Source organism: Salvia splendens, chromosome 7 (genome assembly GCF_004379255.2).
Source record: "Salvia splendens isolate huo1 chromosome 7, SspV2, whole genome shotgun sequence".
Taxonomy (NCBI): domain Eukaryota; kingdom Viridiplantae; phylum Streptophyta; class Magnoliopsida; order Lamiales; family Lamiaceae; genus Salvia; species Salvia splendens.
In genome coordinates, this window is record NC_056038.1 from 12,528,766 (window position 1) to 12,544,566 (window position 15,801).

At 39.0% G+C, this 15,801-nt stretch overlaps 4 protein-coding genes and 1 non-coding gene across 5 annotated transcripts; 2 read left to right on the forward strand and 3 right to left on the reverse strand.

Moving 5' to 3' along the window:
- Nucleotides 1–3,046: 3,046 nt before the first annotated feature.
- On the forward strand, nt 3,047–7,969 carry LOC121811600 (kinesin-like protein KIN-13B). Its single transcript, XM_042212470.1, has 13 exons — nt 3,047–3,176; nt 3,283–3,450; nt 3,576–3,779; nt 4,265–4,459; nt 4,704–4,805; nt 5,277–5,354; nt 5,459–5,540; nt 5,750–5,909; nt 5,990–6,292; nt 6,459–6,677; nt 6,758–7,106; nt 7,201–7,266; nt 7,353–7,969. Exons 2-13 carry the CDS (start codon nt 3,283–3,285, stop codon nt 7,527–7,529), a joined length of 2,103 nt encoding a protein of 700 aa, XP_042068404.1. The 5' UTR covers nt 3,047–3,176; the 3' UTR covers nt 7,530–7,969.
- Nucleotides 7,970–8,911: 942 nt separating this feature from the next.
- LOC121741329 (protein THYLAKOID ASSEMBLY 8, chloroplastic-like) lies at nt 8,912–13,089 on the reverse strand. The gene is made up of 2 exons (XM_042134046.1): nt 11,389–13,089; nt 8,912–9,391 (listed from the first exon to the last, which is right to left on the reverse strand). Exon 1 carries the CDS (start codon nt 13,010–13,012, stop codon nt 12,338–12,340), a length of 675 nt encoding a protein of 224 aa, XP_041989980.1. The 5' UTR covers nt 13,013–13,089; the 3' UTR covers nt 8,912–9,391; nt 11,389–12,337.
- LOC121741330 lies at nt 9,103–11,392 on the forward strand. The gene is made up of 2 exons (XM_042134047.1): nt 9,103–9,633; nt 10,580–11,392. Exons 1-2 carry the CDS (start codon nt 9,103–9,105, stop codon nt 10,592–10,594), a joined length of 546 nt encoding a protein of 181 aa, XP_041989981.1. The 3' UTR covers nt 10,595–11,392.
- A 75-nt stretch (nt 13,090–13,164) lies between the features above and the next one.
- Nucleotides 13,165–13,246, reverse strand: TRNAS-CGA. Its single transcript has one exon. It is a non-coding gene; the product is annotated as a tRNA-Ser (tRNA).
- A 1,157-nt stretch (nt 13,247–14,403) lies between these two features.
- Nucleotides 14,404–15,187, reverse strand: LOC121810415 (probable inactive receptor kinase At5g67200). Its single transcript, XM_042211186.1, has 2 exons — nt 14,459–15,187; nt 14,404–14,409 (listed from the first exon to the last, which is right to left on the reverse strand). Exons 1-2 carry the CDS (start codon nt 15,185–15,187, stop codon nt 14,404–14,406), a joined length of 735 nt encoding a protein of 244 aa, XP_042067120.1.
- Nucleotides 15,188–15,801: the final 614 nt, after the last annotated feature.

Sequence of the window (15,801 nt, forward strand, 5' to 3'; positions counted from 1 at the left end):
GAAAAATGCTCTCGTCCGCCCGCTCGTCCGTTGCCTGACCACAATAGCGGACGAGCGGACGTACGTCGCCTGACGACCACAGACAACCTCTCGTCCGTCCGGGACGTCCGTCATCCGCTCGCCGGCTCCAATAGTGGACGTCCGCGACAGACGAGCCGCTCGCCGGTCGAACGTCCTTCGGGACGTCCTCTATTGTGGATGCTCTAAATTGTATTTAAAAATTAGCCCACGGTAATGGGTCCATTACTACAAAAAGATCTCATCTTCACAATTAGAATCACCTATAACATCTACTACTACACATACAAACATGATAAGTGATGGACCTAGGGGAGATGGGGAGATAGATCTCCCCTGTCATCTTCATCCCTACCAAATTTTCAATTGCGCCTGCATCTACTTCTTCCCAAATTCTGAAAATCAGCTGATCAAGTTTCTTTTTCCCTCATTTCTTCATTCCCTCATCCTTTTCTTTTCATGATTCTACAAAATCAAGAGGAGGGTGCGACACCATGGATTTTCCGAAAAATCGTAAGGACATTTAGGTCCTCCTGGTGGTCCAGGGAGGGGAGACCGCCCTTCCTGCCCCTTGGATCCACCGCTGATTAGAATATTGTCACATTCCCAATTATTCACTATGTTCCTTCATAGCTGAGTCATTTTTCTGTTTCAGGAAGTTCTTTTATGGTTCATGTTCATTTATGTCAATAATTAACTCACTTTTTATTTTTTACTTTTTATATCTACTTTATTCACTTTTCTATTTTATTCTCTCTACTTTTTTCTCACTCTTACTTTATCTACTTTATTTACCCACTTTTATACCATAGAATTAGGTCATACCACGTTATTCTTCTTCCATCACAGATTACAGAATTCACCGGCGAATGAAGATTGTGATTGGATCATTTATGTAACACCCCCTACATAACCGACGACCGACTGAATATGAAATGCCACAATTCTAGTACCACAAAGTATAGTAAAATTTGAAACCAAAGATTTACTATCACTATAATCAACATTCACAAAGTATTCATATACTCCTCTAATAGGTTGATTTATGTCTCATGTTATCGATCACTTTTATAATGTATTGGAGTATATTTGCATGTGTAGATGCGACTTTTAGTTTAAAATTGGTAGAAATCCGTAAAAAACACAAGTAGAAGCTGCTGGAGTAGAGAAGATGGAAAAAAGGTTCCGCAGGTTGATGAGGAGGATTTTAACAAGACAGAAAATGTGTGCAACCCTAATTCGGTAGTAGATTGGTTTGGGCTACACCGCTGGGCCTACTTCGTTTGGGCTGACAACGGCCCACAGGACCATTTCAACAAGACGTACGACAGTCTAATTGTGTGATGTGTGTGCAGTGTGTGCAATATGTGTATTTTGTGTATGCGTGTATGTCGTGTGTGTGTGATGGATATATATATATAGTGAATGTATTTAACTTATGGAGTAATAACTATTCGAAATTTCAATTATCTTTTTTAAATATTGAAATCAAATTATGAAATTAAAAGATTTGAAAATGAAGGAATTGAACTCAATTGCAAAATCAAATATTTTTACAATATTAAATATTTAATTTAAAATTAAAATTTTTAATTTCAATTTCAATTTCAATTTCAATTCCAATTCCAATTCCAATTCCAATTCCATATGTCACACGAATCCTTATTTGTCAACACCGGAGGTGGCTCAATAATTTGTTCTCATTTAAAGCTTGCGTTAGATTTAGTGGTTATAGACGTATGAAATTCTTTAATTAAATTCGAGTGCAAATGGCGAAAGCTTGATAAGGAGTATATAAAAATATGCATTGTGGCTCCACGTTTTATTTGGATTGTACTACTCTCTCCGTCAGGAAAAAATAGTCCCATTCGTGGACGACGCGTATTTTAGAAATTAGTAAAATAAGAGAGAATATGAGAAAAGTGGATAAAGTAAGATAAATGTGGAGAAAAAGTGGGTAAAGTATGAGAAAGATAACAAAAAGTTGAAAAAGTATAAAAGAGAAACTTTCAATTTTTAGAAATGAGACTATTTTTTATGGACATCCCAAAATGACAAAATCAGACTATTCTTCGTATATTCTTGGATTTATGCATCTGTTGAAGTATATTAGAGGCTAAAATACGGAGTACTAAGTAACAAAGTGAAATATAGATGAACCACATCCAGTCTAGCATCAGTAGAAACAATTCCAGTTTGTCATGTTTTTTTTAAGTCTATATGATAATATATGACTATCTACTTTTTACGTAACATCGATCCTCGACGAAAAATGGAAGTTCGGGTAACCTTGATTTTTCATCTCCACTCACACCATGACTCTTGGAAAACTTGTTACAAATATTCTAAATAAATCATGTAGTCATGAAGTACATTAAAATTTTAGAAATATTAGAATATTGTAGTATTTGATTAAATTGGATATAGACTATATTTAACTCAATGTTTATTATGTTAATGCCCCATAAAATTGTTATAAGAATTAATGAATTTATAAAATCTATGTGAATAAAAATTTTATTTAACTTGTTAACGTTCTTGAAGTTGTAAAAGCGAACCATGAAAATTTCATTTTTAATATTTTATAGTATTTCCGATGAAGTAATTATGTTTAAGAGCTTTATCACAAATTGCACTCATATTTATCAGAGATTAATTATGTATTAATTGAGTTGTTATAACACTCGTTCAGTCGGTTGTATCAAGGTTTGATCATTTAATTAGAAAATTACAGTATATAAAAATTGAAAATATATAATTAAGCAATGGATAGCGAGACGCTAAACGACATAGCCCCACCATGTGAAACGACAATGGTAGCCTAAACAAATTCAAAAATTAGTATGCCCATCCACCGTCAACCAATCACATGCTTCGTATGTGTGCGTCGTCGTCTTCACACGTGCCACTTCAAAATTCAAATTCTCACTCACCATTTCCGCTACTACTAATAAACTATTCAATATAATTAATCAATTAATCACTTTTTAAACATTTAAATTAAACATTTTATTTTGAAAAAAACACAGAGGAAAAACTCAGCCCTCACTGTTTTCTTCTCTGCAACTCTTCAATCTATGTCGCAGTTTTTAAAGCGCGGTTGCTACAACTGGAGTTTCTCTCTCTAGAAAAATTCCACTCCTTGTGTTGGATTGGAGGTATTTTTGGTAGTATTTGAACAGAGGCGATTGCTTTGAGAGATTGAGTGAGAGCGCTGTTGGATTTCCATCTTCTTATTTTTTTAACCGTGGTTGGTGAGAGAAGATGAATGCGGTGGGAAGGCAGAGATCCGGCGCGGCGGCGGCGGCGGCGGCGCACCATCAGCGGCAGTACTCCGACCAATTCATGGAAGCTTCATCGAATGGCCGATGGTTGCAATCAGCTGGCCTGCAGCATCTACAGTCATCGAACAATGCGGCTCCTCCAGTTCAGGTAAATTTTCTGCTTTTTTTAAAATTTTTTTTTTGGTGGATTTGAACTTTTTCAGATCTGATTCCATGAGCTGAAACCGAGAAATTTGATTTCCTTTTTATTTTGTTTGTTTGATTTGAAATTAGGATTTTGGATATTACAATGGAGGCGGTCAGGGTTCTAGAATGTACGGGAGTTTGCAGACTCAGAGGATGTACAGTGGAAGCGATTTGTTTGCGGAGCCGTTGACGCCGCCGGGGCATTCACGGCGGAAGAACGGCGATGATCCAAATGAGAGTAGCCCGGGGCTGTTAGATCTGCATTCGTTCGATACTGAGCTACTTCCGGAGGTAGATTTTTTGTTTTATGAAGTTGAGCAGTCATTTTCGACTTTTTGTTGATCACTATATTGTGGGTGTTGGTTTTATGGGATGTAGTTGTAGTTTATGTGGCAGGAAATGAACTCTATCGTATATTGTGGATAAAGTAGTAGTAGCATTAGACATCGTCTTATTCGATGGCTTTGTTGGGAATAGAGGGTGTCAGACAAGACAATTCCATCGTGTGGGTTTGCAGCAATATACAATTGAACCCTTTGTATTCTGTGCATTTGATGCTACATTGATGCTATATGGATTTTACGCGAGTTACGCCTGATATGTTAATATACATTTGATATTTAGATTTAAGGCAGAATGTTTCATATTACGTGTCTTGAATTTCTTTCCCCATCAGTGTTTTATTTAAGATATCAAGTTACATTGTCTGAGATTGCCTAACTCTTTTTTTGTATTCTTTTCCCTTTTGGCTATTTGGGTGTGATTGTTGAGGATAGATGTCAGTTCCCTCTCTGTATGATGCCCCTCCAATAAATAATTTTTCAAGAGGAAGAAGTTTTGATGATTCCGACCCATACGTGGGGATCAATAAACAAACTGGCAAAGCACGTGGCTTACCTGATACTAATGTCATAAAAAGCATCACTGCGGACAATGTGAAGGCTAGCAACGTTGCAAAGATTAAAGTAGTGGTATGTATTTTATTCTTTTCAAGTAGCTGTTCTACTCTAAACATTTCAGCAGGACGAAAACATGCATTACTTTTCTGTAAATTAGTATTATTACTTCTTATGACTAATCAATTCACGGTCTCATAAGTTATATTTTCTTTGGCATGCACTTTCTTACCCAACATTTCTCTTGCAGTGACCATATAAGTAAAACTTCAACACTGTTGTTTCCTAATATGATTGACAAACATTTTATTTATACCAGGTAAGGAAACGACCACTAAATAAAAGGGAACTGGCAAAGAATGATGAAGATATCATAGAAACCTCTTCAAACTGTCTTGTTGTCCATGAGACAAAACTCAAGGTCTGTAGAACTTGTTATGAATTCCGTTGCTCTCAATTCAATTGATAGAATTGTTACCAACATTTAGTACTTTGTGTTATGCGTCCCTCTGTCCATGATTATTGCTTCCTTAAAATTAAGTTATGTTTTGCTCTCCTATAAAATTGTTTTCTAGTAAAATTCACATCTTTTATTCAAGGGTGTACTCTTGAAGCTACCTTCAAAAATTGAAAAAGTCATCTCTGCTAGTTATATCTTACAAGTAACTTTTGCAATGTAATGAACTTGGCTTGGAAATTTTAAAGCTTTTAAGAACAAATTTTCTTGTTGTTATGGTTGTAACCGCGTCTCAAGTTTTCCTTTCTTAACTCTCTGGGAAAATCGTTCTTTAAAATGTCTCTTTCTCCAATCAAATGTTAATTAGAAATGGCAATGCCTGTTCATCTGGTATATTCCAAATACCCATTTTATATGACTCTTAATGTGCTACAGGTTGACCTGACAGAATATCAGGAGAAACATGAATTTGTTTTTGATGCTGTACTAAATGAAGAAGTGTCAAATGATGAGGTAATTATATCACATGAAATGAATCTATATAAACCTGAAGTGAATCTGGTACTGTAATCTTGATGTCTGCTTAATTCTGGTTCATTTTTTTTTCATTTCTCCAGGTATATCGTGAAACCGTAGAACCTATCATTCCCATAATTTTCCAACGTACAAAAGCAACTTGCTTCGCTTATGGGCAAACAGGTAATAACATGCTATCCTGTAATCAGGTGGCACTGCATGTTGTATAATTCTTTTAAGTAGAGGAGTATCAATCCTGAAATGATTTTAGTATCTTAACTCAACTTTTCTGATGATTCAACCATATCCCAAAAAGAAAACTCTTTAAACCCTTTTCCTTTTCTTTGATGTCATCACTAGTTCATCAATTTCATCAATCTCTAATTCATCAGGAAGTGGCAAAACATATACCATGAAACCACTGCCCCTCAGAGCAGTGAGAGATATCGTGAGGCTCATTCATCACACCTACAGGAACCAAGGGTTTCAATTGTTTTTCAGCTTCTTTGAGATATATGGAGGAAAACTCTTTGATCTGCTCAGTGATAGAAAGTAAGCTTGTTCTCTGGGTTCTTTAGTTGGCTTTCACCCATTAGTAGCATGCTCACAGTTTTCAATTTCTGTACTTGTAGGAAACTCTGTATGAGAGAGGATGGGAAGCAGCAAGTTTGTATTGTGGGCTTGCAAGAGTATCGAGTAGTGGATGTGGAGACAGTTAAGGAGCTCATTGAGAGAGGAAATGCGACAAGAAGTACTGGAACCACTGGTGCAAATGAAGAATCATCTCGGTCACATGCGATTCTTCAACTTTCTGTTAAGCGGTCTGTGGATGGAAGTGAATCTAAACCTGCACGACTTGTTGGTAAACTCTCCTTCATAGACCTTGCTGGAAGTGAACGTGGGGCAGATACGACAGACAATGACAAGCAAACAAGGTACATAATTTCTTACTAGTGTTTTAATACAACTATATTATGCCATGGGACATTCTCACACTTGGTAATGCAAATCATTGCTCGTTGGCTTCACCTGTTGTTTGAGAGAAGAAAATATGACGATTACAAGAATTTGTCTCTCTTATCCAATTTCCGGATTATGCAGAATGGAAGGGGCGGAGATCAACAAAAGTTTGCTTGCACTGAAGGAATGTATTAGAGCACTTGACAATGACCAAGGGCACATTCCGTTTAGAGGCAGTAAATTAACCGAAGTTTTACGAGATTCCTTCGTCGGGAATTCTCGCACTGTTATGATATCATGTATTTCACCAAACTCAGGATCTTGTGAGCATACCTTAAACACTTTAAGATACGCTGATAGGTATGTCTATCTTGTAATGAGTAATTATTCATTCAGCAAACACTTATTTTTAAGTCTTGAGCAATATGTTTCTGTTGTAGGGTAAAGAGCCTTTCAAGAGGCAACACCAAAAAAGATGTGATGTCCTCGACCTCAAACCTGAAAGAGTCAATTGCACAACCTTTGTCGTCAGTCCTTCCACCTGCTACGACTTTTGAGGATGATACAGGCAATTCATGGCCCGAACAAACTGATAGGGAAGACTATGACGAGGATTTCTATGAGCAAGAAAAATCAGCTTGGAAGAAAAACTCAGGAGTTGAACTGCACAGCCTCCCAATTCCTGAAGAGAAAATGAAGAGAGACAATATCCAATCCAAGTGGAAGGAGCCTCCTAAATCAGAAATAAAATATTCAAATTCAGATGATGATTTGACTGCTTTATTGAAGGTAAGGGAATATCAGGAGCACCTAATTTGATGATATAAATAAGGCATAGATATTGCTATGATGGCATTAATCAATTTGTGCTGTCTGTGTTTAGGAAGAGGAAGATCTTGTTCATGCCCACAGAAAACAGGTGGAGGAGACTATGGAGATTGTTAGAGAGGTTTATAAAATTTTCTTTTGATGTCTGGTTTTTCTCCCTCCTCAAGCACGTGAATTTTGTTAATCCCTTCTATTTGCTCTTTGTAGGAGATGAATCTGTTGGTCGAGGCTGATCAACCTGGAAACCGGCTAGATGATTACATCTCAAGATTGAACTCAATCCTATCTCAGAAGGCTGCTGGCATCCTCCAGTTACAAAACCGCTTGGCTCATTTCCAGAAACGCTTGAAGGAGCACAACATCCTTGTCTCGTCTGGCTACTAGACTCGAAGGTATGTCATGATACTCAACATAGAAAGCTGTGCTTCGGCTTGCTTGGGAAATCAATACTCGCTGCAGTCACTAGCGCATTGTTCGATTTTGCATCAGAAAATCACCTCTTAAGATTAGTTGTCTTGTGTCAAAACTCCCGCATGCCGTTGGTCTTGTAATGTTTTACAAGCCCTTTGAGGTTGGGGCAGAGATCTGCCCCGTTTATATAATCATTGATTTGTTCAACCGGCTGCATTGTAAAGATTTCTACAACTCACATACAATTTGATAATGTCTCCTCGACAGAAGAAAGAGCCGGTTTTATGTTGAAGGCTTTCAGCATGTATACTTTACCCAATTTTTTCACTTTCCTTTTGTTTTCGAATTTATATTATGATGTTCAACTTTGCTTCTATAGTAAAATCTGAACATTTTCAGCTTTGCTTCTATCAGTTCTTAGTTCTTACAGTGGTAGATGGATTATCGTATCCCATTTGCACAAAATAATTTATATTAATAAGCATTACAAGATGAGTAGCTATTGAAAACATAGAGTATCATTGATTAAATGATACCATTCCCTTATGAATCCTATAGTATAAACGGCCATGAGTTTATAATCTATTAATTCACTCTTTCTTGGATTAAATCTCCAATTCTGATTCGTTTGGGTTTTATGAAATAGGTAAGAAAACATAGATTAAAAAATTATGAATTCAATTTTTATATATTAATATTATAACAAAATATGAGTAAACTATAAGACTGATTGCCTAAATTAAATAGTACTAGTATATTAAATAAAAACAAGACCAAAATATTTTATAATTGTTGATTAGTTCTAGCATTTATGCAGTATCAAACTATTAAAGAGCTAAGTAGCGCCTAATTATATCTAAAATTTGTGACAACGTATACTGTTTTTCCAACAAAAATTACACTTAATTTTTAATATCTGGAGTAACATTTAAAATTGTTGAAATTTTTGCTTTTGTATTGTTTGCAGGTTTCACCGATAGCCTTAAAAATATCTTTTTGTTTATGTGAAGAAAAGGTCAGAAATAAACATGGGCAGCATAATATTTCTATTTTGGATGAAAAGAAGTGTAGAAAAGAAATACTCCCTCCGTCCCACATAATTCGGGTCAGTTTGACCGGGCACGGGTTTTAAGAAATGTTGTTTGACTTTGATTTAAATGAATGTAGGTAGTGAAAAGTGGGTCCCACCTTGTGTATTTATCTTGTATTTTGATGAATATCTTGCATTAGTGATGAATTGAGGATAATTAAATTTGGAAAATTAAGTTTTGTTAATTGTAGGAGTGTTTTAGTGTGCATAAATTGAAATTCAAAGTCCTCAATTGACAATGCTCCAGATTATACACATTCACTGCTTTTTCAAACCAAATTGCCTCTTCTATTAAACTCCACACACTACAACTTCTCAATGTATGTCTACTGATGATTACAACTGCTTGGAGGGAAATCTAAAATCAAACTAAACTTAAAACAAATTTTTTTTGGAGGGAATGTAGTAGGGTATGGCCAACTATCACTAGCTACAAAGGCATACCTACTAAACAAAATGAGATTAATAGAAGTATTGCCCTCAGAAAATTTTCATCATTGGGCAATGGAGTATGCTGCTGGAGGCAGTGCCGGAGACAGTGACGGAGATATCACCGGCGACAAAAACTCGCGCATTGTAGGAGTGGACACCAAAAATCTGATAGCTCAAAGGCTGCTACAACTGAGCCATGAAGGTAAAGTAGCATATGGAGGTTTTGTGAAGACAACAAAGGACTTTGGAGTGAGCACGAAGACTGTGCACAGAATCTGGGCAGAGGCAAGCCACCAAATCCAGCTTGGAGTACCTGTGAGCATACAAGATCGTGTTAAAGGATTCAAGCGCAAAGATAGAATTCAGCTTGATTCAAATAGAGTAAGAGCTCTTTCATTCCTTGAAAGATCAACCATCCGCAAGTTGGCTGCCAAACTGGAGTTAAGTAAGAGTGCAGTGGGCAGAAAAGTGAAAGCAGGGGAACTGAGGCCACACACAAATGCTGTGAAACCCCAACTTACTGCCGCAAACAAGTTAGCAAGAATGAAATGGGGTCTCATTCATGTTCAGCCTCAGGAGCACAATGGTATGCTCAAATACCACACAATGCACAATGTAGTGCACATAGATGAAAAATGGTTTTTCATGACAAAGACTACGGATAGATACTACCTGCTGCCAGATGAGGACGAACCATATAGGTCATGTAAGTCAAAGCGGTTTATAACAAAGGTGATGTTTATGTGTGCTGTTTGCAGACCATACTTTGGAGAAGATGGGGATGTCATATTTGATGGAAAAATAGGCATCTTTCCATTCACAACAAAAGAGCCAGCACAGAGAAAATCCAAGAACAGAGCAAAGGGCACCTTAGAGACAAAGCCAATTCAATCAGTGAACAAGGAAGTCATGAGAGACTGCCTTATTCAAAAGGTACACTATTTTTGTTCCCTTTTCATAATCCAGAACTCACATAAGCACCCCTTATGCAGATCATACCAACAATCAAGGCTAAATGACCAGATAACATAAGCAAGGACATATTCATACAATAAGACAATGCAAGACCCCACATCATGCATAATGATGCAGAATTTCAGGCAATTGCAAACACAGATGGCTTCACATTCCATATCATTTGTCAACCACCCAATTCCCCAGATTGTAATGTCTTGGATTTAGGTTTTTTCAGAGCAATACAGTCTATACAAGATGACAAGCTGGCTAGGGGAGTGGATGACTTGTTGAGCAATGTGCAAAGCTCATTTGAAGAACTTAGTGCACAAACACTCAACAAAGTGTTTCTAACTCTTCAAACTTGTTTAACAGAGATCTTGAAAGTGGAAGGGGGAAATGGCTACAAAACTCCACACATCAACAAAGATAGGTTGTCAAGGATGGGCATACTTCCACACACTCTAGAGGTTGAAGAACATGTTGTCAAGGCTGCAGTGGCATACCTCCAACAGAGTGAAAATGTTGCTGGCACAGCATATGACATCTCACATATATGTAGGGCTGTAGGTTTATAATTTCAGTCATTAGGAAGCATTTTTTGGCAGTTGGGTGTGTAAGCCTCAAGATTAGGTGTGGCTTATGCTATCAACTGTTTTTTGACATCTTTTGTACAGCCTCCAAACCTACATGTATAGGGGTGGCTTCTAAAATCCTAATCCCTCAGAAAATTATCATCATAGGGCAGCCTCCTAACCTTGTAAAGGGGTGGCTTCTGAAACCTAATCCCTCAGAAAATTGTCATCATAGGGCAGCCTCCAAACCTTGTAAAGGGGTGGCTTTTGTAATGTCAGTGTATGGCTTTTGTAATCCCTCAGATCTTAGTGTTTATATGAACTCACAAATAAGCCTCCATACCTAACTAGAGGGGTGACTTTATCATGCATAAAGTATCAGTAATATCAACACACAACAAATCATCACAGGGCCAAAGAGTATCAGCATGCAACACATCACAAGGAACAATATACAACCATCAATTAATCCAACAACCAGAGAACCCCCAAACAAATTAACACAGCCTCCAACCAACCTCCAACCCACACAATCACTCCAACAACCAAACTCCCCTCCCCCAAACAAATAACCACAGCCTCCAACCCACACAATAACTCCAACAACCATACTCCCATCCCCCAAACAAATTAACACAGCATCCAACCCAAACTGACCCAACCACAGCCTCCAACCCAAATGACACAACCACAGCCTCCAACCCAAACAAACACATCAAACACAACTGCCTCCAACCCAATGACACAATCAACAACACAACCAAATTGAGGGACAACATACTTAGATTAAATCTAAAAACCCAGGCAGCAAAATAGCAAGAATCTGCCTCTCGAAGTCGGAATACACGATGGGGGCGGCTGTAGCTTGGACGTTGGTGGAGGATGGTTGCCCATTGTAGGGGGTGGCTGGTGGTGGTGGCCCGGCGTAGGGGGTGGCTGGTGGTGGTGGCCCGTAGTAGGGGCAACCACGGTCATCGTACACGATGCCACAGTGAGAAGGCCACACGTCTACGGGTATGAAGAGATCAGCTGGGGTTTCGGGGACAACGGTGTCAACTTGATCTCCGCCGTCGAAGGCGAACTCAGAACCCCATAGATGATCTGGGGTGTCTGGGACGACGAGATCGTCCAGATCCATCGATAAAAAACGAGTTGGAGAGTCGGGATAAGCATCCATCGATTTGTGTGGAGGCGGTCGAATTTGTGGAGGAACCCGTGTAGATCTAGGGTTTTCACAGCGAGTACTTGGAGTGGATGAGGAGGCGAGGTATGTGGAGACGGTGGGATTTGAGGGGAGAATGAGTGTAGATCTAGGGTTTATAGACGGTGGGAAGGAGTAAATTGCAATGAGAGCCGAATTGAATGGGGGAGACGGTTGGGAGGCGAATTGAATGAGTGAGCCGGTGAGAGGTGTCTTCAATGGGAGAGAATTGAATGGGGTAGCCGAATTGAAGGGGGGAAGGTGGGAGGAGTAAATTCCACCAGAGGAGAATTGAAGGGGAAGAATAAGGAAGACGAAATGAATGGGTCATTCGAAATATGGGATACAGAATCAAAGGCTAATTAAACACTTAATTGCATTAATTGTGTGATTTGAGTTCCCTTATTGTAATTAGCATTGGTATGATTTTTTTGCCATAAATGGAAAGTTTGAAGTGGGACAAATTATGTGGGACGGACCAAAATGGAAAACTGGGACGAATTATGTGGGACGGAGGGAGTAACAGAAGTCATGATTTGACAAAAATGCCCCCCTTGTACAACCTCCCTAATTCTGAATCAATCTCATCGGCCAATTTTCCCTCCCCAAATCTCCTCAGCCCTTTGCTCAAAACCCTCCCCAAATACTCATCCACCTCCCACGTGGACCCCATCCCACTCCTCTTCATCATCTCGTAAATCCTGACCGTCGATTCCTTCCTCTCCGCGCCGATCAATGGCTTCACCATCCTCAGCAGCCCCCTGCTCTCACCGCGCACGATTCCCTCCGGCGCCTCCTCCTCCATCCGATCGACCAGCGCGTCGATCTCCGCCGTCATTCCCTTCCGCGCCAGCGCCACCACCATCTCGGAGTACGCGTTGATGTCGGCGCCGTACTCGGACTGGATGACGGAGAAGACCACGGCGGCGATGGCGCACTGGTCCTGGCGGAGCAGCTCCTTCAGCGCGGCGGTGAGGTCGGATTTTATGAGACGGCGGAGGGCGTGCGTGGGGAGGCTCTTCGGATCGGATCGGTAGGCGCGCTTTAGGGCTTGGATTGCTTGGATGGCTTCGGTGCTGAGGATTCGACCTTTGAGAAGCGGGCCGCGGTTGTCGCGCGGACCGCAGCGCACGGTGGCGGCGCCGGCGGCGGAGGAGGATGAGGCGGAGAAGAGAGCGAGGTTTGAGTTTGCGTAGGCGGCCATTTGATGGAGGATTGGTCGCTTGTGAATCGGATAAAAACTAGGATAAGAGGCTTAGATGCAAATGACGGAATTTTCCCTCTGCATAAAACGAATTAAGAACTAATTTTAAATTTTAAAAAAAAAAGACGATAAAAAATTAATGAAATATAAACCGTCGACAGCAGGATTCGAACCTGCGCAGGCAAAGCCCAACAGATTTCGAGTCTGTCTCCTTAACCACTCGGACATATCGACTGCTGAAATTTTAGCTTAGATTATAAAAATATGTGTAGAATGAGGAAGAGTGATTTAAAAGTTTTACTAATTCGGAACAAATCTCATTGCTTTTTAAACTTGATAATCTGTACCTTTTTCTCTTCCTCAAGTTTTTTTGAAATTAATTTCTCTCGAGGTGTAGTTACTTAAGGCACACCATCTTAATCCGATCCTTCATCTACATTTTGATTTTTTCTAACTCCTCCACTATATCTTATGGAGCTTCAGAATATAATCCAATGGCTATATCTTTATTCCAAACAAGTGATAGTAGTGATCAAAGTAAGGAAAAGATTTGTTTCTCATGAATTTACAGTCTAGTAGTATGAACATATACAATTGCAGAATTTTGTGAGAATACCATACTCCCTTTGCCGCATTATTGTTGAGTTGTATTAATTTTTGAATCGTCTTATTAGTGTTGAGTAATTTCCATTTTGGATAAATCCAAAAGTTTAATATTTGGTACTTTATACTTTCATACTTTATTTTTTCTCATTATTCATCTACTTTATTCTCATTCCATTTTACTTACTAAATATTTTTTTAATTTCAATGTTAAAAGAAACGCTCAATACTATTGCAAGGTGGGAATACATTAATAGCGAACATATATAGATTTTTAAATTTCCATTGATACATTTTCTTTCATCATCCATCCAATACCACTTGATTCTCCATTTGTACACACGTAGCAATAGATAGCACGATATTGTTTATTTAATACTTCCTTCGTCCCACAATAAGAGTTTTATTTTACCATTTTGGTTTGTCCCATAATAAGAGTCATATTTCACTTTTACCATAAATGGTAAGTAGGCCCCATATTCCACCAACTTATTTCACTCACATTTTCTTATAAAATTAAGACTAAAGGCCCAAAATGGTCCCTAACATTTGACGTTTTTTTGATTTTGGTCCAAAACATTATCTTTTGGATTATTCGGTCCCTCACATTTAAAATCGGACCACATTTAGTCCTATATTCACGGAATCGTTAAAATTTGACAGTCAACGTAATTTAAATCAATTTTGACCGGATTATGATTTATAACTATGTTTTATTGAGGGCTAATACATAATTAACCTAATTAACCTAAAACTTAAAAATGCAAAATGTAAAATAAGTTAAAATATTAAACCTGCAAATAAAAAAATAAAAATAAAACATAGTTCTACTGAAATGCGAACGACGCACTGCGGCGCAGCCGTCGCATTCGCCGGAGAACCGAAAAACGGCCGATCGGAGCGGCATTCCTTTTTGATGATCTCGCCGCATAGGCCGGAGTTTAACGAAAACGACGACGAATTGAACCGCGACAGAGCCGGAGTGACCGGAATCGCCCCGGTGAGTTCGTTGTGAGAGACGTTGAAGATCTGGAGCGAGGACTGGTTCAGCGGCGGGACGGAGCCGTTTAGCCGGTTGAAATCGAGCCGGAGGTAGTAGAGCCGGTCCAGACCGTTGAGAGAGGCCGGAATCGAGCCGGCGAGCATGTTGTAGAAGAGATCGACGGTTTTGAGGCGGTAGAGGGAGGGAGGCACTGCGCCGGAGAAGTAGTTCCGATTGAGAAAAATTGCTTTGAGATTGACCAGACCGGAGAGATCGGGGATTGGACCGGTGAGTGGGTTGTTCTGCAGGCTGAGGAGTCGGAGCTCGGCGAGCTGACTCAGCGAGTTCGGGGCGAAAACGCCGCCGAGTTGTACATCCTCCACGATGAGTCGAATCGCTCTGGAATCGGAGCATTCGACTCCTTTCCATTTGCAAAATGCAGAGCTAGATTTAGGCGAAAAATTCAATTGGTTCCTCAAATCGGCTTTGGATTTGAAATGGAGCAATGCAGCTGCATCGTTAGGAAGGGGAGCAGAAGAGGAAGATAATGCGAGGGATAGTAAAATGAGAAGAAGAGGTTTGAGTTTCATCGTCTTCTTCGATGGAACCTAATTTGGAGCAAGGTATAATGGAGGTTTGTGTTTTAAAGTAAAAGCAGCAGATTTATGTTGACAGGTCACACTCAGACGAAGAAGATGAACGGAAATGAGGGAGAGAATGAAAGAGTGTTTAACTAAATTTGAATTTGCATTTATTTCAAAAAGAAAAAAAAATCGAATTTTTATAAAAATTAATCTGGTCAAAATTGATTAAATTCGCGTTGACTGTGACACTCCGTCAAATTTTAACGATTCCGTCAATTTAAGATTAAATGTGGTCCGATTTTAAATGTGAGGGACCGAATAATCCAAAAGATAATATTTTGGACCAAAATCAAAAAAACGTCAAATGTTAGGGACCATTTTGAGCCTTTAGTCTAAAATTAATAAATATAAGTAGGATTCATATTCCACTAACTTATTCAATCCACTTTTGTTTACATTTTTGAAAACGCATGCCATAACTAAATAGGACTCCTATGGGAGTAATTTACAACGGCATTCAATGTGTGATTATTATTTATAGCAATATTCTCTATTTGTAATTTACAGCGGCATTCAATGTGTAATTTACACACGAATTTTGGAGAAAATTGCAAATCGAA